The following is a 19,788-nucleotide window of genomic DNA, read 5'->3' on the forward strand; positions in this document are numbered from 1 at the left end:
AGCACTCTCCAACCTCGCCGTGCGGAGGGCGCGACCATTACCGTTCATCCGAGACCAAGCCGATACACCTCAACATTGAGCGTTTTTACTCCGAGCCCGTTCAAGCCCGCGGTTCCTCCCAAGGCCCGCGCCGAGGCGACAGAAACAAGTGTTGGGAGTTACTCATCCACAAATGAGGTAAAAGGAGGAATATATACGCCAGGGGGTTTGGCTGGATAGAATCCACACAAGGTCCAGGCAAGGATATTCCCGAAAGAGAAGGTGATTGTCGCGGACGGTGATGTTCGAACAGGGGCCTAAATGGACCGAGGGTGGACAAAGCCTGGGCTGGGATGTCCCACAGTCCAGGAATGGACCCATACCTCGCCTGGAAGGGCCATTCAGTGAGGATTTTTGCCGACAAAGTACCTTCTGCGGGAGGGTTGTCTGGGCTGTGGCCTGGGCACCTTCCCGCGGTGAGCTGGAAGAAAACCCAGCTCCATTGCATGCAGTGTTGTTATCGCATGGCACCCTACGGTCTGCCGGGGTGTCGTCGATAACTTCACGAACCACCTCAGCCCGTGCCAGTAAGGGCTTATGCCCTGCCGGTCGGTATCTAAGAAGATTCTACACGTGCTAGGGAGTACCCTATACGCCCCAAGGGATGGCGGGCTTATGGCCAAAACTCCTTAGTGAGCCGTCGGGTGGACCGACCAGTTGAGAAAGCCTTCGGGCGAAGACTTCTGTGCTGGAGCAAAAAAGGCAACGAAGAGTCCTCGACAGCTGATACACGACCGATCTTTTAATGACGCGAAGGATACGCTCGATGCCGACCGACGAAGGGCAATTCACGAGACTATTAGAAGATTTAGCGAAGGAACCTAAACCGAGTGAGGGTAGACAAATACCAGACTGGGCTCAGTCTAGCGATCTGGGCATGGATCGCAGGAAAGAGAAGGATCAAAACTCGACAACTGATACACGATCGACGCGGCCGATACGATCCCATCCGAGCGATCCCAACGATTCCGACGATTTGAACAATTGAAGCCATGCTCGTGACCGCTACGACTAAAGCGACACCAGCGAGACAAATTACTGTTCCCAAAGGAAACGCTGCGACCTAGATGCAAACAGTTGTGGTCGTGTTAGACGACTGACAAACGACCGAGACAACCAAGAAGGCGCAATGGAAGAGGGGCTATAGAGAGAGTCGATGCACACGAGATCGGGCTCGGTCTGGAATTCAAGGCATGGGTTGCATGGAAGAGGGCGTGATACATACCGAGCTGTCGACTATTGAGGCGTCGGAGCGATTTCGACCATAGTTTCGAAGAGCAAAATCAATGGATGCGCAGGCGTGGGACACTTCCTGCCGGCCACGATTGAAACGACCGTTACGAATCGTACAGGGGGGGACAATACCGTGAACAGTACGTACCCAGCTACTGGAAATTGCAAACCCAAATCGATGGCCGTCAAGCTGGTGGAAGGACAGGTAAGTAGTTGTACCAAAAGCCCAAGAAGTAAAAAAGAAGAGAGCAACATCTAACTATTCGCAGCTTCATCGCCATAGCAGTTTGACTGGTATTCCGAAACCTGCTGTTGAAGGTTTCCAACCGTATAAGTCGAACAAATGTTTGGCCTCTCGCAAGATTCTGAACGAGCACAGAGTTCCAGACGTGGACTTCTACTGAATGAAAGTTTTTCCGAGGACAGTTGACTCCTTCCACAAGGACTTACGACATATGGAGTTTACAACGATGGACGGCGTCTCGGCATTTTCAGCCATGGATGTGGACGTGTACCTCCACGAACCACCGCGGATGAGGTATCGCTGCACATCCGTATAAGTCGGCCCAGACTAACAACTACCCTTTCTCCAGATCTCAACCACGACGACGACGAACCATTTCCAAGGTGCAGGCCGTTCGCTAGTTGCGTCAACGTCGATTAAGACGGTCAGAATAATACAAGGCTGCTAATAGCAAGGACCAACAAGAGTTGGAGAGAAACAGGGAGCGTGAAGACCCGACAAACTCGCCGCTCCAAGTACGGAGAGAAGGAGGTTTCAACACAGCATCTGAGCCTTGAGCCTGGCTATCCAGGTACTGTCGTCCGTTACCTTACTTACACCCACGGTTATTACATAGCGTTGTCACAGGCCTCCCATCATTGTCTCTCTTCCCCGGTCCCGGTATTCGGTACCACCGCTTGGCGCCTTGACCACCGCCGTTTCGTTCCTCGGCATCCGACCATTCGTACCAACCGACCGTTCCTACCTACAACCACCGCCGATGCTCGTTGCCTTTCACTGAAGGCGCTCGGATTCGGATCCGCAGCCACTACTGTTCCACCCCTGAGCCCCGACCGATCCGACGCTCGACGACAACCGGTCATAGCCTTACCACCGTGCTTCCTCGGTTGCGGTGACGAACAAAAGACGGCGACGGCATCCTTGACGTCTAGCGACATCGGGAGTCCTTTTCCGGCGAGACCGGAAGGCGTGGTGAGAAGGGATCTGGATACCGATACAGCAGAGACGTCGTGCAGCAAGGGGTGCTTGAGCTTGGGCTTCTGGGCGTTCAAACCAGCTCCACAGCTCTGGGACGAGAATCAGGGGGATCAACAGCCTCAGCGCGGCTGCTCCCGCAGAAGCTCAAGCTAAGGGCCTGTCATGACTACGCCTCGTCTCTGGACAACCTACGCATCGTCGTTGGATATTGAACAACTCGTCGTTGGAAAACCTCAATGAAGGCCGGATCAAGGCTGCCAGGTTGAGGGAGCCTTAATTAGGCGTCAAGCGATGGTTGTGAGAGATCAAGGGTGGTGGTCCAACGTAGGGCGGACGTTGATTGACGTCATAAGGGACTTATTCAATCCTGCCTCGGGTGGCAAGATCCCACGTCAAGCGGTGGCAGTCCGCTATGGGTAATCAACTGCCGAGGCCTTAACGTCATGCCATAAACTACCTCTTCCAACGACGAGGAGTGAGGACGCTAACTGCTGCAGAACTGCACGGAACCATGCAAGGAGACAACCGCCATGGCGCAAAAGCTACGATATGCCGCCACCTGACAGAAGCACGGAAGGAGGACAGAGATACGGATGCGAAAAGGAAAAGGGAGAGAAGAAGTCAGCGTTACGAGGGAAGAAGACCAGTCCCACAACTTTGTGGATGTTGCGTCGCACAACAAGCTGGAAAGGAGATGGACGAGCCCAGAAACATCTGGCGAAGATGACAGTCCATGTCAGGGAGTTACAAGCAATGACTGCAGACGGGGTTATTGCTGTCCTTCCGGACGGCTTACAGGTCTTGTAGTCTCTGGACATACGGCGGACGTGAGTGCTATGGGGATAACGTGGAAAAGGAGCGCGGAGGATTGGACGGTAATTTGAAGGTTTAGAGGAATAATGAGGTCGTTGGTCATTTTTTGGCGTTAACTGGATTATAAGGCGTCGGTCGCAGTGTTGGGATGCAAAGTGTGACGCAAGACAACAATCTCTGGACGAGTCATGATGACTGTGCTAAGAGTCACTACTTTTCATATCGTCATCTCTTGTATTGATATCTACTTTCTTCCTCTGTTGAATCCTATGTTCGAGTCCGTCCATGCGTTTCCTGCTTGCCGCTGCAGCTGCAATTACCCACAGTCATCGATCACAAGACACATGTAGTGGCAGTGACAACGAAGATACCCCTACGCTGTTCCATACTCGATCCAAACAAACTTCTCTAGAGTTAAGCCGATTATTGTTTCTTCCCTAGTCTACAGCCCAATTGCGTGCCCGTCTTTTGCCGTCGTCAGTTCTCGGGATGGGCCGCCCACTTTCATATGGAGAAGCGACTTCCATCTTGCTCAGGGCAGCGAACCATGACCGAGTGGATTGGCCTTGTGAACTCATAACAGAGATCGCCTTGCTCATCATTATATCCTTCAGTAATTAGTTGTATCGGTCTAGAACGCTGACTGCTGATGACGCCTGATGGCTTTGTTGGCGTCATCTGGATAGGTGACTCTCACGGTTCCATCCATATGGCAAGACCAGCCCTTGGCAGCTATATGATACAAGGCAACTCTTGGCTCGCTGCCCCTCCCCGATGATCAGATAGAGTTACGTTGGTCCACCTCTGCTGCACTCCCCCCAGTCTCGCTCACCCCCCTTTGTCCGTACTCCGGATCCTTGTTCTGGCACCGACAGCTCGCTTGCTTTGTTCACTCAGATACCTCTCCGTTGAGTGTGCCCCAACGAGCCATGGTGAGGGCTAAAGCGCCAAGTGAGCTGTGGGCGATCGGACATCCTCCTTCGAGCTCGAACGGTCTATTGGTACATCGGTCATGACCAGACAGGGAAACGAGCAACGGTCTCGTAGGTACGGTCTGAGCCCAAATATATGGCGGCGGGGGAGCGTATCGGACTTCAGGTAGCCTCGGTCGGCGGAGCGGTAGGTACGTCACCTCGGGGTAGAGGGAGAGGGCATCGTTCGGCGTTCGAGGAGGATTTCTTCGTAGTTTGTCCTGACTTGTCATACGTGGAAGCAGTTAGCGATCGCGTTCCAAAGAGGGGATAGAACGATACTGGCTCTTGCGTTCCACTCGTCGGAAGCCCTTTGAAATTGCAAGATCATCACGCCGTCGGCAAGTGTCATCCAACTTGACGACGAGAGTAGCGCGTCAGAATGTTTCTGTGATCACCGCTTCACGGAGCCATCAGCGAGATGAATGTTGGTGTTGCCTTCTCGCCAGTTCCCATGTGGAGAGGCCCGTATATATCTCGATCGTTCTTGCGCAGCCTTGACGGGATATGGTACCTAGAGGTAGTGCTTGGGGTAGCGACGGCAAGACTCGGTGATCCTAAATGGGAAGAACTGCCGTCCTTCTTTGCTGATTAGCTTCTTGTCGTTGCATATTTCACGTTTCTCGTCTACCTACTTACGACCCCTAGCCTTTGCGTTGCTGTGAGCTTGAGCCCGAATGGCGTGCCGGCATGGTGGCTGGAACGCGTTGAACGAAATTAGGCGATGTACGTGCTGCGAAGGAGGAGGATGAAGGCGGTATCCGTTGGCGAGCTGGAAGCAGGTACGTTCTGCCGCCTTTGTTCGCTTGAGGAGAGTTGGCTGCCCGGGTAACAGGCGTCGGTTGAACTTGCTTAAGCGCGGCAAGCGCGCCTCTTGGCCGTGGAAGGCGCGAAACATGTGAGAGGAATATCGGAGTTTTCCGAGCTGCGGCTCCAGCCAGCTCCAAATGCTTGGCGCTGCGGACTGTGGAAAGTACGTCCCGGCCGCCTGCCATTCTTCCCTGCATGCCTTTTCTCCCGCGGTGATATCCGTTTTCTTTGTTACCGTAACCCAGAAACATCGTCTTTGTTACCCTTGTCCCCTCTTTGGCTCCTGACGAGTTCTGCCCCCGAACAAAGCACGAAGCGCCGACGAGCAGCGGATTGAGCATCTTCGTCGAGAAGCGCGGTAGGATTGCCTCTAGTACTGCGCAACTGTTTCCACGACACTTTCGCCCTTCGCGACGCAGTTGCGCACTATCGTCACTCCTCGGGTACAGCGCCCGCCGTCAAGCAACCTCGAATCACTGTACACAGCGACTTCTTTGCGCGAATTGTCATTGCCGACCGTGCCACGGTACCTAGCTCGTCCGAACGCTTACAACTACGAAAGTCTCCATACAAGCCACGTCCCCGTCATCGGCCTGCAAGACTCAGAGAGAATCTCATTGGCGTACGCGGTACAGAGCCAACAACATCATTGTCGAAGGACACCAAAGAATCGAAGAGCTCGCTGCTCACGACGTGCCAAATTCGTCTTGGTCACCCATCCTTTGTCTTACCACAGCCATAGCCTTCTGGGCAGAAAGACGTGGTCAAAACTCAGAAGCCATCACTCTCCCGCCTCGCTTTGTTATCCCTGCTCTACATTATAAGCGAGCCGACGAATTACTCGGCGTCTCCCTAACCTGCAGGTAGGACTTGTCTTCTTTCACAGGCGAACTACGCACGGAATTGCTAACACAAAGTAATAACAGCGAACACACGGCCGAGCTACCAATATACGTCCTCGGGACGACGAGCCCTCACAGCCAATCATGGTCACTACCACCGGCGAGCCGGCTCTTGACGTCGCCGACCCTCACGCGACTCCGACGATCGAAGAAGCTCCCACCGACCACTCCAGGGATAGTACTCATGATCCCAACCGCCGATCTACTTTATTGACTACTTCATTCAATACATCCATCAACATCGACGAGTTTCGACCAGTACCCTCGCCGACTTCGAGGCTTCTACACCAACCCATACTTCCCGTGCTTCCCGCACCCATCATTTCTGCACCTAGCGGCCATGAAACTTCCCATCCCGAGGCAGACCTCGCAGAGCCTTCTCTCCCCGATCCCGCTCTCCCCAGATATCTCTTCTTACATCCCATCACTCTGGATCCGCTATTTCCGGAGCTGATACCGCGGGATCTCCCTCTACAAGATATCGTTGTTCCGGAACGTGGCTATCAAGAAACCACTGCATCTGCTGATCTGTTTGCAGAGTAGGATGAACTGTTCCATCTCCGCCAAGAAGTTCTTGAACCGCGTCCTGATGAGTTCTTTCCCCCCGAGCCTGCTCGCCGGGATAGACCCATTTCCGTTCCCAATCAGACCGCTCCAGTCGGGCATGCTCCCGTCGAGCTAGCTCCAATGGAGCAAGTCCTAGTTGAGGCTGTTGAGCCGGTACAAGTTCCCGCTGTTCAGTCGGCTCGACCACATGCACCTCGTCCTCCTGTTAATATCACCGCTACCTGCAACTACTGCGGCGCTTTGGCTTAGGCAACCACAGCTCGCTCTGTTGGGGTCATTTGGAGATTTCGCCAAGCGACGAAACTCGTCGCATTGTTGATGAGCGGTATTTTCGCGGATATCATACTTGACTAGCTGCATACGAAGTGAAATGCCAGTAGAAGGTCGGTATTGCGAAAGGTGCAGACCTAAGGGGGTCAGGCAGCGCAACAGGCGTGAGCAGGGAAAGGCGGCAAAGCGTGCTGGGGGTGGAGGGTCCAAGAAAGGAGATGTAGGGAGTAGGAAGAAGAGAAATGGCAATGGAAGAGGAGGAGGACCCCCCGGTGCTGCCGGAGGGATGTTGAGTGGTGGTGTCCAAAAGGCTACTTAACCAACTACAACCGTGTTCGTCGACGTACGCCAGGCGCTCATTTTGAGTGTCGTTGAAGGCAAGGGAGATAAAATATCGTCGATATCACAGGAACGTGGCCGGGGGGAGAGAACTGGAGCACGATGGCCGAGGAGTAAACTGCCTTGTATTTGACCGACCGACAGCCCGGTCTGACATACCTCTAGCAAGCTCTTCTTCAGATAGCGTATTCAGAACGACTACAATATTTTCCAACACCATCTCCTCGTATAATGTATATCATTCTCTCGTAATTCTATCAAACTCTTCCTGGATCTATCCTATATTCCCCACATACAGGATCCTGGGGCCATAGGACATCGGGGAGGTTCCTTTTGACAAGATGGATTCTTCCCTCGACGATGGAATGTCGGTTGTATCTGGTCTGTGGCGGAATCTTACATAATTAGTACTAGTACACAGGGTACGGGAGGCCCCGAAGAACGAATAGGGTCGGAATACCTTAGCTTTCTGAGCTGCGAGCTGCGGTGTCCGATGCTTGGCGCTGCGTACTGTGTAGACGTGTGCCCTTGCCTCCACTGCAGCCTCTGCCTGCACTCCCGTCTCTACTTGCTCCGCATCGGTCCCGCGTCCCAACCCATCTCGAACCGTCTCCATCCATCTGCTCCCCCTCATGCACACTTGAACTCGAACACCACACAAGGACTCGAACATCAGTCCTTCGGTGATCCCCATCGACTATTCGTAACCCAAGACGCATCCTATCTTGCTGGCACAAAATCTTCTGCCGTCCGGCGAAGGTCCCAGTGAAGCAGTTGTGCCCGCCGCGCCTGGTCAAGGAGAGTGGCGCATCTTCTGTTGTCCACCAGAGCAAATCGTCGATTTATTTTCCACGGGACAGCTCTTCTCCAATTTGAAGCTGGCTCATTTCTCGGACGCAGTGCGCATACTGGGCCCGCCTTTACGACGCTCATCTGCGCTCTTCCCATCATGTAAGTCCCATCCGAGCCACCCCCAGTACACTACCTGCATCGTCAACAGCTGTGATACGGAGAACGTACACTGGATCGACCAAACCTGAAGCTAACACAGTCATCTTGTAGATCTAGCCATTATATACCGCCCTACCTCGCTCGATCTCTTCAAGGCCAAGCAAGCAGGCCCTTGTGTGACTTCCTCGCCCTTGTTGCTTGGGCTCAGTGCGACCCGCATGTATCATGAACCAGCCCTATGGCCGCTCCGCGGCACCCAATTTGCAGGTACGATCACTGCTTTCCCATATTCACCCAGTACTACGGCATTCGTTGACGATGAAGCATTATAGGCAGCGTTCGGAATGAGTCAAACAAATAAAATATTTCGGTCGATTTGCCTCAAATTGTTCCAAATCCCCCGATTTACCTTATTTCACAACCAAAATCATTTCCCTCAGTTCGATTACAATCTCGGATACCCATTTTTCCGTCCCGGCATACTAGTAATTATATACTTCTATTAGCCGTATCGGCACCATTATACAATAAAAACACAGGGAAAAATACTATAATAAAGATAAAGGAAATTAATTATCTAAACGGTTCTATACCTTCAAACTTAATAGTTTATTAATTGTATCGTACTATAAACGATTTTTCTATATACCCAATACCTACTTTACTAAACTAAATACCCTTTTACATTCGTTAGATATTGAGGGGATAAATAAATAATCGAACGTTAACTTTAATATATATAGGAATTTTCCCTCTTCTCTAACCCACTACTCTAGCGGGTTAATTATCTATTTAGGCTTCTCCTTAAAGTAAATTGCAAGCTCTTCCTTAAATAACGGCGGTAATAATATAGTATTATAATACCCTAGGGGTATTAATTAACTGTATATATATTCTACTAGGGAGGAAGCTAGTATTATATAAATAATAATATTGGGGTCGAAGATACAATAGTTAGTATAATACTAATTACTTTCTTAACGGACGTCTTTTATTAAATAATACTTATAATAGATAACCTTAAATTAATAAATAATATTATTACCCTTCTTATATAATAGTTTTATTTAAAATACTTCTTCCTATACCCGAGGTAGAGAATTATAGTAATTTAGTATAATAATAATTTACTTATAAGCTCTATATATTTCTCGAATTTAGTAATTATATAATTAATATTTTACTGGATAAATAAGTAGTTAATATTAATTAAGGTAGGGAGAGGAGGAAATTAATTAGGTTGATTATTAAATAATTAATTACTAGAATATTAATTACTAAAGTATTAATTAGTATAGGGAAATTAATTATAAGAGGAATTATTACGAAAGGGACTATTGTAAGAGGGACTACCGCAGGAGGGACTACCATAGCGAATTTAATTGCCGGTTAGAGGGGAGGAGATTATTAATTAATAATTATTATATTATTAAGTACTAGGCAAATCTAATTTATGCCTATTAAAATAGTATAGTCGAACTATAGTATAGTAAGGTCGATTTTAATTCTAATTATTACTAGAAATATTCTAAAGAGGAATATTATTACCGCTATTAAAGTCCTCGCTATTATCCTCCTACCCCTCATTAAATAAATCCGAAATATCTAATCTTTTAAACTAATCTATTGTAATCTTCTTATTATAATAGTTACGCTCTATTTTAAAATTATTAATAATACGGTAAAGGGTAATAAATACTATAGGGAAGTATAGTTTCTTCTATTTAAATATTTTAGTAATCTTCTTAAACGGTTCGAATAGGTAGAGAATAGTATTAAGTATTTCCTAGTCCTTACTTATTAAAATATCCTTAATTAGTATTCTTTTATTAAAATTATATTAATAGTAGTTCTAAAGGTAGAAATAGTTAATTATATCCCTCAATTTAAACGCCCTTTCAATTATAAAGAAGATAGAATTCTAGCGAATATTATTATTAATAATAAAATTGGTAGTATAAAGATTAAGATTAATAAAGATATCGCTAAAATTTTCCTTCTCTTAAATAATTAAGTTCCTTTTTGCAATATTAATAAACTTATCCTTACATTAGTGTCATGGCGCTGCCAGACATGCTGGATCACGTGCATGTTCAGTCCTTCCATCTCAAGCATATAAGGCTGTCACTCCTTCCATCCGATGTAGTTAGCTTCTTCTTCTTCTTCATCTTTAATTATTTATTACATTCGTCTGATTATTCGTGTCCCAGCACTCGAGATCTACGTGACGTGACACTTAATTAAAGATCCTTCCTACGGGTCGTATTATATCAAACTCCCTCTCATCCCAACCGCCGCGGATTCCGGAACATCGGACTGTCTCGATATCTGCAGCTGTACTCGAAAACTGGGCGCGCATCGCCAGAACCGAACTCTCTTGGGATGACAGATCATCACATCTCTTCATTGGAGCTATGGCCCTCTAGATCGGATCAAATGACATCGGATTCATTACCAATTGAACGGCTGGTCTAAGGTTAAAGATGCAGTACAACAGCGACCCTTCCATTCGGGACCTCAGCCGCGATCCAACGTGGTTCAGCCCATTTCTCTTCTTTCCTGGTTCTGACAGCCCAGCTCAAATTCTGTTATTCCCCTCATCTCTCCACTCTTCAACAGGCAAACACTGGATCTGACAGCTCATCATCAGACCGCCGGCGTCGTGGTGTGGATTCCCGTTATCCGGTATCTTCCCGAAACATATGCCAGATTCCCGCTATATTGAGCCGTATTTCGTCTGGTATCCCCTGTCTCAAAACCAATGCCAACGACTATAGACCCACTTTGGCAACATCAACGACAACCAGGTCAGACACTTCCTCTTTTCTCGTTCCCTATCACTCTGCTCTCTCCATTGTTCACGGCATCTCTCGGATCATCAGAGCAACCATCGCCGCTGTTCACGACCATGGCCGAGGAGCAGCCACAACCCCCTATCTTGAGCCTCGAGTCTTTGGCCGACCACCTTCAGAAGCAAGTCAATCGCATGGATGAATGCGAGAAGGCCTTTTCTGCACTCAGGAAGAATATCGTCACCTTGAATAAGGCACTTGACAATAACACCGCCCTGGTTCAAGCGCTTCCAAAGTCTAGCTCAAAACCCAAGGCTGGACTTCCTGATGTTGAGAAGTTCAACGGCGCTGCTTACACCTTCGAGACTTAGCTCCCTTCTATCCAAGCGAAACTCAGGATCGATGGAGATGCTATAGGCAATACTGAAGCCCAATTCTGGTATCTCTTCTCCCGGCTCGATGGAAAGATCCAAGCCTTGGTGATGCCCCAGGTTCAACAAGCTTCGGAACTTCAGGTTTTCGATCCTCAAGACTTGCTCGATCAACTGAACCGCATCTACGATGATCCTCACAAAGTCCAGCAAGCCGAAAACGCTCTCTACGCACTCCGCCAAGGTGATGAAGGCTTTGGTCTGTTTATGGCTAAGTTTGAAAGGCTTCTCTATAAGGCAAAAGCCAACCTTTGGACTGAACCAGCAAAAATCTCTCTCATCCGCCAAGCTCTCAACAAGGACACTCGCAAACGTGCTCAACTTCTCCGCCCAGTTCCGGTTACTTACGTGGACTACGTACAAAAACTCAAAGAAGTCGTGAACTCTATCCATAAATCTAAAGATAAAGATGCTATGGAGATCGATGCCATCCAAGCAGCTAAGAAATCAACAGCCACTATCTCAACTTTAGAGCTGGCCGGACCGTCCCGCTCTCGGGCGCAGCTGCATATGGTTGAAGGTCTCTTATCTGATGATGTAGAATCAGACGATGACGACGATGACGACGATGAAGAGGATTCTGGTCATGAGTTCGGATGTGATCATTCAATTGATTCTGAGCCTGATTTTGAGCGCAAGCTGGAGCGCATGGCGTATAGTAGCCGTACCAGATGCTGAGATTCCATCTCATCCTTTTCTTTCACATGTTCTAGATCGCGTTGCTTCTTATGATGTCAGGTGTACCCATCCAGATTGTCGGGTCCTGTCATCTCAATCTTTACTTCTCTTCGACTCTGGGGCTGAGTCTTCTTCGAAGGGGGGGGTGATGTCATGGCGCTGCCAGACATGCTGGATCACGTGCATGTTCAGTCCTTCCATCTCAAGCATATAAGGCTGTCACTCCTTCCATCCGATGTAGTTAGCTTCTTCTTCTTCTTCATCTTTAATTATTTATTACATTCGTCTGATTATTCGTGTCCCAGCACTCGAGATCTACGTGACGTGACAATTAGGAAAAGCGGCGTACAAAAGTGACTATATTATATAATTTACTAATAGGGCCCCGCTTCTACTATTTTATTACTACTTTTTTATTATCCTCGAATATAAATTTAATAAGACTACGAAAATCCCCCTTTAAGAAAACCTTCACTACAAAATTTAAAATATAACTATAGTAATATAAGTAGAAGCGAATTTAATATTCCTTGATTTTAAATTTAAGGATAGGAAAATTCTTATTAGAATAGAAGCTATTAATAAAGTAAATAATACAAAGATTGTTTAACTTTGTATTATCGTACTAGAAGTAGCCAATCTAATTTTCATCCCGCAATTTAAATTAATTAAGAACTTTTAGAATAATTAACGTAATATTAGTACTATTGTACCCCTCCTTTATATAATATAGATTAAGGAGGTAATTATATAATACCCTATCCTTATTAATATAGTAAATATAGACCCCTAATAGAGTGTAGTTATTGCTAAAGGTCTAGAGATTAAAAGAGATATACTTTTTAAATAGGCTTGCTAATAGCATATTTTTAATATTCTAAAATTCTTTTAAATAATTGTAGTCGACCCAAGATTTGATTGTATTCCCGTCTTCGAGTAATAATTTCGTTACTAATTCAGAGGTAAGAAGGGATAAGAGTTAATAAAAACTCGGGTTAGTAATACTATTAAAAGGTACGTTATAATTAATAACCTAATTAAATAATAATTCTTTAAAAGCATTAGTAATAGGTTTAGGGATTAAAATGTACTTTAATTTGTAAGCTTCTACAATTTATTAATATATATTCTAAGTAATTAAAGTTATTAAGTATTTAATTAGCAGCGCGTCTCCTTCGTTAAATCCTTCAACGTTGTAAATCTATTTAAGGTGGCTGATAGTAGAATTCGTAGTAGTACTAAGATATATTTAATTATAACTACTGTAAAATTACGCTTGCCCGACGGTCTTTATAATAATAACGCCGCCATCTTTTACCTCCTCTTTAATTTTAATAAACTAAATACTATAGTATTTAATTAGTAATATACGGGGCTATTAATACTCCAGCTTATTATTAATTACATATTCCTTTCCCCTATATTTAATATAGGGGAATTTACTTATTTATAAGAGTATTTATATAATATATACGCTAGCAGTTAGTTTTAATACTTCTAGCGGAGTATTAGGGAAGTAATGTACCTTATCCCTTAATTTAGTAGTAAACTCTTTAATATATTAAAAAATATTAATTTAAAATTATTAGGTCCTTTATAAAGCGGTAAAAGTATTAGGGGTAGTAAGGGAGCTAATTACTTCTACTAAAGAAGAATTAACGGTAGAAGTACTCTCCGCTATCTTAATAGTAGAAAGTAATAAAGAAGGATAATAAAAGTAATAACGAAGGTTAGGGGGAAGGTAAGGGAGCCTAGTATATATAATTAGTAATTAGGGAGTATAGAAGTAGCTTAATTTCTTTTTAATATTATATTAATATTACTATATATTAAATAAATTAATAAGGCTAGTACGTACCCCCCAACGCCCTCAAACGGGCGCTAGAACCCTACTAATGTAGTATTGGGAGTAGACTTTTTATACCCCGTTTGAACGGATACGGCACCAGGATCCAGACATTAGAAAGATCTGGATTCCCAGCCAAAATCTACCCCTTCAAATATTACGAGCCATAGTACGCAATCTGAGCCAAACAAGCAATCAAAGCGGGTCCAACTAGATCATTTGCGTTGTTACTCGATTTACTTACCTCATTTGCCTCAAATTATTACTTATTATTTGTTATTTGACTCAGTCCGAACACTAATTATAGTAGGCGCAGTTTGGTATTACACCCACCGGTCACGAAGAGCTTCTCGAGCACAATCCACTAAGCAACGTCACTGAGGCCAACATTCAATCTCCTATCCACCTAGCCAACCTCGCGAACGACAGCTCACCGATCAGACATATTCCTGGAAGCATCTCCCCCGCCTCACGCATTGAGGTCCGCTTGTCTACCGATAGTCTTCATTATGCAAACAACCATACAGGTGGTAGTTCCACCCTCAGCGACCGGGAGTTGAGCCTGCTCAACCACCCAACCCAAGTAGTTTACGGACCTGATGGTATGGACCCAATCAACCAACCTAGCGGCTACCCATCTGCTCAAGGAAGATAGATTGGCGAAGTCGCCGCTGTGCCCTCTCTATCGACTGTTGTCGAATCAATTGCCTTTTCTACCATGAATCCCGCTCCTTCACGCGACGATCCCCAACTCATTGGCGCCGATACTGTCATAGGAGGTAGTCAGCCTCACGATTCCGAGCTACAGTTACCGTTTCCCTCCCTGCCTCCTGGAGGTTGGGATGAACAAGGCAATCCCATTTTTTGCGACATTCCTCGCCCTGAGCCTTCTCTGCCTGAGCGGGCTCGTTCTGAGCTGGCTTTTGACGAGTGGGTCAGTGATGAGCAAGTTGCCCCTGATACCGCTGTGCTTCCGCCCTCTCTGTCTCGCTTCGAACTTCAACAGCCTCGTCTGACCGTCCCTCAGCCGCATCTTGATGAACAAGGCCATTCTAACCCTACCCCTCAAGAGCCGGCTCCTGATCTTTATGCCGCCGACGAAGTTCTCGCGGACTTTTCTTTTTTCGACATATTTGGAGAACCTGGTCCAGCTGGCCTCGCTTCCACTACGCCCGCCATTGCAGAGCGCGCCGAAGCTGCTTCTCGCAAGCGCGCTACTCCCGAGCCCGCTTCTCCCGAGCCCGTATCCACCGAAAACGCTCCTGCCCAGTCTGCTCCTGCCCGAGCTCCTGCCCGAGCTCTTTCTGCCAGGCCTGCTTTTCGTGCGCGCATGCCTATCATTGTCGAGAGAGAGTGTCGGTACGCAAATTGCAAAGCCAAGGCTTAGGCGCCCACGGCTAAGTTGTGTTTCGATCACCTCGAGGTTTCTCCCAGCCCTGCAATGCAACAGATAATCAAGTAACGCTACGCGAGGGGCTTTTACACCTGTACAGGATGTATAAAAACGGAAATTCCAGTCCGCGACAAGTACTGCAAAGTCAAGTGCTTGGGCAAGAGTAGAGCGCAGAACAAGCGGAAGAAGGAAGGTAAGCCGGCGACGCGGGCCGGTGGAGGCGGATCGAAGAAAGGAGATGTCGGTGGTCGCAAGAAACGCGACGGTAACGGCAAGGGCTCTGGTGCCGCTGGAGCGGTCTTGAACGGCAGGGTCCAAAAGGCGGCGTGAGAGTTCGACTTTCATTGTCCAGTCGGCTTTTGGGGCCATCTTGCGGTAGTCCATCTCGCATCATGGGCCCGAAAGACATGGAAACTTTGCGGACTATAGTCAGAGGACGATTTACATGCATGGGCCACACTGAGGGGAGAAGTCGGGTAAGGATGATGCGTTTTTGGGGCTTTCATTGGGACTGCCCGGGTGTCTTGCTTTGGGAGCTGTTTCCTCCCGGTGTCTATAACCCCCAGAACAGACAGCAAATGTCACGAGCGGGTCTCAGTCGAAGAATTGCTTCATAGTATTTTAGTTCGCGGAAATGCTTTACCATCTGTGAGTTGAGATGCAAAGACAAAAGATTGATAGGAATTTCGAGCCCAATATCACTTTTCCACAACTTGACTTCAGCGCTTTGCGCCAGTGCCTCGCCCTCTTCGCGCTTCCTGGCACAATTTTCCTTGATCATTCTTGCCCGCACATCGTGCCTACGATTCTCATAGTCAGCAACCAAGGCGAGTTTGCCACGTCTTCGACAATTCCTCCTACTGTTCCTCTTGCGATGATCATATTATGTGCCCCAGGGTCGTGATGGCCGTTGGCGGGCTATCTCCGCCACAACGTCGTCTAAAAACTGAAGATGCATGGCGGGCGGTAGTGCAGTTGCATCCAGATTCTTACCGCTGGCTACGAGAAGATCTCTCCCGTTGTCTTTTGGACGAGCCTTTGTCGTAATGCAATCTGCACAATCGTTTTCTTCGACTCCGGCATGTCCTTTTACCCAATGAAGCTCCGGACAGAGAAGCGGCACATTGCTAAGGAGGTCGCAAGTGGCCTTCGCGTTTTGACTTCGCGTTATGGCTTATGAGTTGATTACGATCAAATGTTACGACCACGAGGCTTACCTCCACTCAGTCGGGAGGGTACTTATGTTGAACGGAGAAACGTCGATAATATCAATCGCAACAAGGGCATGGCGGAGGTTAGAGGGAAGCGGACTTCAGAACTCGTAGACAAGACCGCAAACGCAAACGCTGTTTGTCTCATACACTCAAAGAATCAAAGGACGGATAAGCTCCTGTCCTAGACAAAAGCATTTAAGGGCTTGACAGGTATGCTTCTGCTACGATGCCGGTGAAATGGAAGAGTGTCCTGCGTCCTTTGACCTGGATGAAAAATACGGTAATGCATTACGAACCCGCGGTAATTATCATCACTCCCTCATAGGAAGCCCGGGGCCGGGGACTGCCACCGGCTACCGATCCCCATCTACCGGCCGGCTAGAGAAGCCCTGCCCTAGCTACTCATGGGTATCTACTGAGTGCTGGTCGGCCTGGCAACGTGGGTACGTACCGGGGTGGTCATGTGATCAAGGTTGACATCGACAGCGTTGTTCAGAGGATTGGGCCTGCCCACTGGCAGCCAGGAGAGGCCCTAACCCAGCCACTCATAGGGATCTACTAGGTGCTGGTCGGCCTGGCAACGGGGATGCTTACGGTGGTGGTCATGTGATCAAGGTTGATATTTCGATCGCCGATTATGGCATGTCGCCCTGAGTGGTAGCTGCCTGTAGTTAATACCTACCGACCAGGCAGTATGTGGCGGGGAGCTAGTGGTCCGTGTCCTATCCTCGAACGGTGAAATGCACGCTGCTTTCCCGTTTTCCACCCACAACCTATTTAAGTGGCCAAATTTCCAAGCGCAACCGATTTCTTTTCCTTTTCATCAACACACCATACTCCCACAAGTGAGAGAAAGTCATAATTATCCCACAACTGCTCGAGAGTCACCTCGTTGGTAGGTATTCCAGTCATCTAGCACGTCGGTGACTCTAGAGCAACACCTCTGGAACATCGGCGGGCTTTTCTTTGATTGATCAAAGGTAGACCTACCAACCAACAATCCAAACGCAAAATGCGCAGCTCCTTTGGTCAGAACTGACACCATGTACCTTAGTACCCCAGATCTGAAGATGGAAGAACAGTCCTCGACTAATGCCGCCGGCAACACAAAGCCGGCGTCGCTGCCCTTGCAAGAGCACCAGGAGTCAAACTATCCTAACATGTGGGGTGATCATGGAAACCTTACGGGGATTGTCTGGTCCAGCCCCTCCATGGATGTTGCGAGCTACGCAACTGGTAGTATCAGCCTCCAAGGTAACGAGCAGAACATGATCATGTCTCACGGTAATGAACCTCAAGACATGCACTTGTCGATCCGTCATGATGAAGCCATTGATAGAGGTACCCCCAACAACGGAGGCACTCATACCCAAAACAATGGAGTCACTCATACCTCCACCGACAACAATGGGTTCACTTACACTCACCAAGACGGATCAACTCATATCCCCCTCAACCAAGGCGCCCATACCCACAACAACGGAGTCACCTATGACTATAACAGTGGATTCACTCACATCCACAACAACGATTCCACTCACAATCACCCTAACGGTGTCACTTACACCCACCACGACGGAGTCAACTATAACTACAACAACGTTGAGGTAGCAACTCACACCCCCCACAATGGAGTCGCCCATCACCAAAACAACGGATTCATTCACATCCACAACAACGATACGCAAACCCACCACAACGGAGTCAACCATAACTACAACAATGTAGCCACTCATATCCCCCAAAACGGAGTCAACCATAACTACAACAACGTAGCCACTCACACCTACTACAACGGAGTCATTCAGAATCACCACGACGGAGTCAACCGTAACTTCAACAACGGAGTTACTCATACCCCCAACAACGATTCCTGTTACACCCACCACAACGGAGGCACTCATACCCCCCACGACGGAGTCATCCATAATTACAATAACGTAGCCACTCACACGCCCACCAACGGATTCGCTCACGTCCACAACAACGGAGTTACTCACAATCACGACAACAATATCGCTAACATCCACCAGAACGGAATCATCCCTCCCAATCCAGGCTTAAGCAACAACCGCGTTCAGCGCCCGCCCATTATTATCACCGACAAGTGCCACAAATGCGCTTTACCCGCCTAGGCGCCGGGTAAACGCTACTGCTTTGGACACTTGGGCAACCGCTTCTCCAGAGCCCGGCAAGCTCTGGTTACGGAGCGGTACGCTCGAGGTTATTACACTTGCTCGAAGTGCTATAACGAGGAGCTCGAGGAACCTCGGCTGTGTGATGCCTGCCGCCAAGTCGGCCGAGACGTGCGGGCTAGGCGGGCCGCAGGGATTCCTCCGACTGGAGGAAAATGGGCCAGGGGCACCAAGCGTGCCTAATAGGCTTAGACTGAAGTGGTTGGAAGGCTTGGAAGGAATCAAAGTGAGAGGTGAAAGGGAACTGATAGCTAGGTATTGAACATCATGTGGTCGTGAGGGCTTGGGGGGGTCTTAAACGTGCTGGCATAGGAGTTTGATAATTCGCGGTACTCTACTTTCTTCTTGATTCTTTGTGAATACAATTCAAGGGATTTTCCACTACAATTCTCTAAATCCGCGTGATCTCCGTTAGGTACCTCTACTATATAAACTTTGTCTTTCTGCACATGCATTGCATGGAACATTCTAATTCAGGAATAATAACGATAAACCATCATACCATTCATACCAACACAACGAAAGACGTAACCACTTAGGCGGCGGATGAGCACCAGGAAACCGTCACAGGCACAAATGTCGCCGAGAGGGAATTACATTGTCGCCTTTGACACCACGGTAGAGACGCCGGATGGCAGTCATCAAGCAGTGAACTGCTAGTCAGTGTTAGGCGACGGTCTAGTCCTCGGGTGCTGGCTACTGTTTTAAGCACCTGAAGAACCATCCGTCTGTGGCCCGCCAGGCCGCAGTATTCGAGGGATACCGCAGGGGTTTCTACTCTTGCAGCAAATGCTTTGTTCCGGGTATGGAGCGCGCGGGCCTCTGCCCATTTTGCCTAGCGACAGGCCATGCCACCCGGGCCAGAAGGGCGGCACGCATTGCGCCCACTGGTGGAAAGTGGCGACGGGAAGGAAGCGCCCTACGATAGGGTCAAACTACACCCCTCAGCAGCAGCGACCACCCATTATTGTCGAGGACAAATGCAGAAAGTGTCCTGCACTCGCCTAGGCGCCGGGTGCAAGCTTCTGTTCCCGGCATTTGGGTAACCGTCTTTCAAGAAGGCGTGAGCAGATCGTCCGTGAGCGTTATGCTCGCGGCTTTCACAGTTGTAGCAAATGCTAC

The 19,788-nt window shown here is 48.1% G+C and overlaps 3 protein-coding genes across 3 annotated transcripts; all 3 read left to right on the forward strand.

Moving 5' to 3' along the window:
* Nucleotides 1–6,074: 6,074 nt before the first annotated feature.
* NEUTE1DRAFT_138113 (uncharacterized protein) lies at nt 6,075–6,533 on the forward strand (the record flags this gene model as incomplete). The annotated part of the gene is made up of 1 exon (XM_009853121.1): nt 6,075–6,533. One exon carries the CDS (start codon nt 6,075–6,077, stop codon nt 6,531–6,533), a length of 459 nt encoding a protein of 152 aa, XP_009851423.1.
* A 6,570-nt stretch (nt 6,534–13,103) lies between these two features.
* NEUTE1DRAFT_110498 (uncharacterized protein) lies at nt 13,104–15,587 on the forward strand (the record flags this gene model as incomplete). The annotated part of the gene is made up of 6 exons (XM_009853122.1): nt 13,104–13,117; nt 13,748–13,759; nt 13,865–13,868; nt 14,175–14,447; nt 14,520–15,219; nt 15,382–15,587. The coding sequence occupies 6 exons, from the start codon at nt 13,104–13,106 to the stop codon at nt 15,585–15,587; spliced, it is 1,209 nt and encodes a 402-aa protein (XP_009851424.1).
* A 1,927-nt stretch (nt 15,588–17,514) lies between these two features.
* NEUTE1DRAFT_138116 (uncharacterized protein) lies at nt 17,515–18,606 on the forward strand (the record flags this gene model as incomplete). The annotated part of the gene is made up of 1 exon (XM_009853123.1): nt 17,515–18,606. The coding sequence occupies one exon, from the start codon at nt 17,515–17,517 to the stop codon at nt 18,604–18,606; it is 1,092 nt and encodes a 363-aa protein (XP_009851425.1).
* Between the last annotated feature and the right edge of the window lie 1,182 nt (nt 18,607–19,788).

The sequence above is a fragment of the Neurospora tetrasperma genome (genome assembly GCF_000213175.1).
Source record: "Neurospora tetrasperma FGSC 2508 unplaced genomic scaffold NEUTE1scaffold_3, whole genome shotgun sequence".
In the NCBI taxonomy this organism is placed as follows: Eukaryota; Fungi; Ascomycota; class Sordariomycetes; order Sordariales; family Sordariaceae; genus Neurospora; species Neurospora tetrasperma.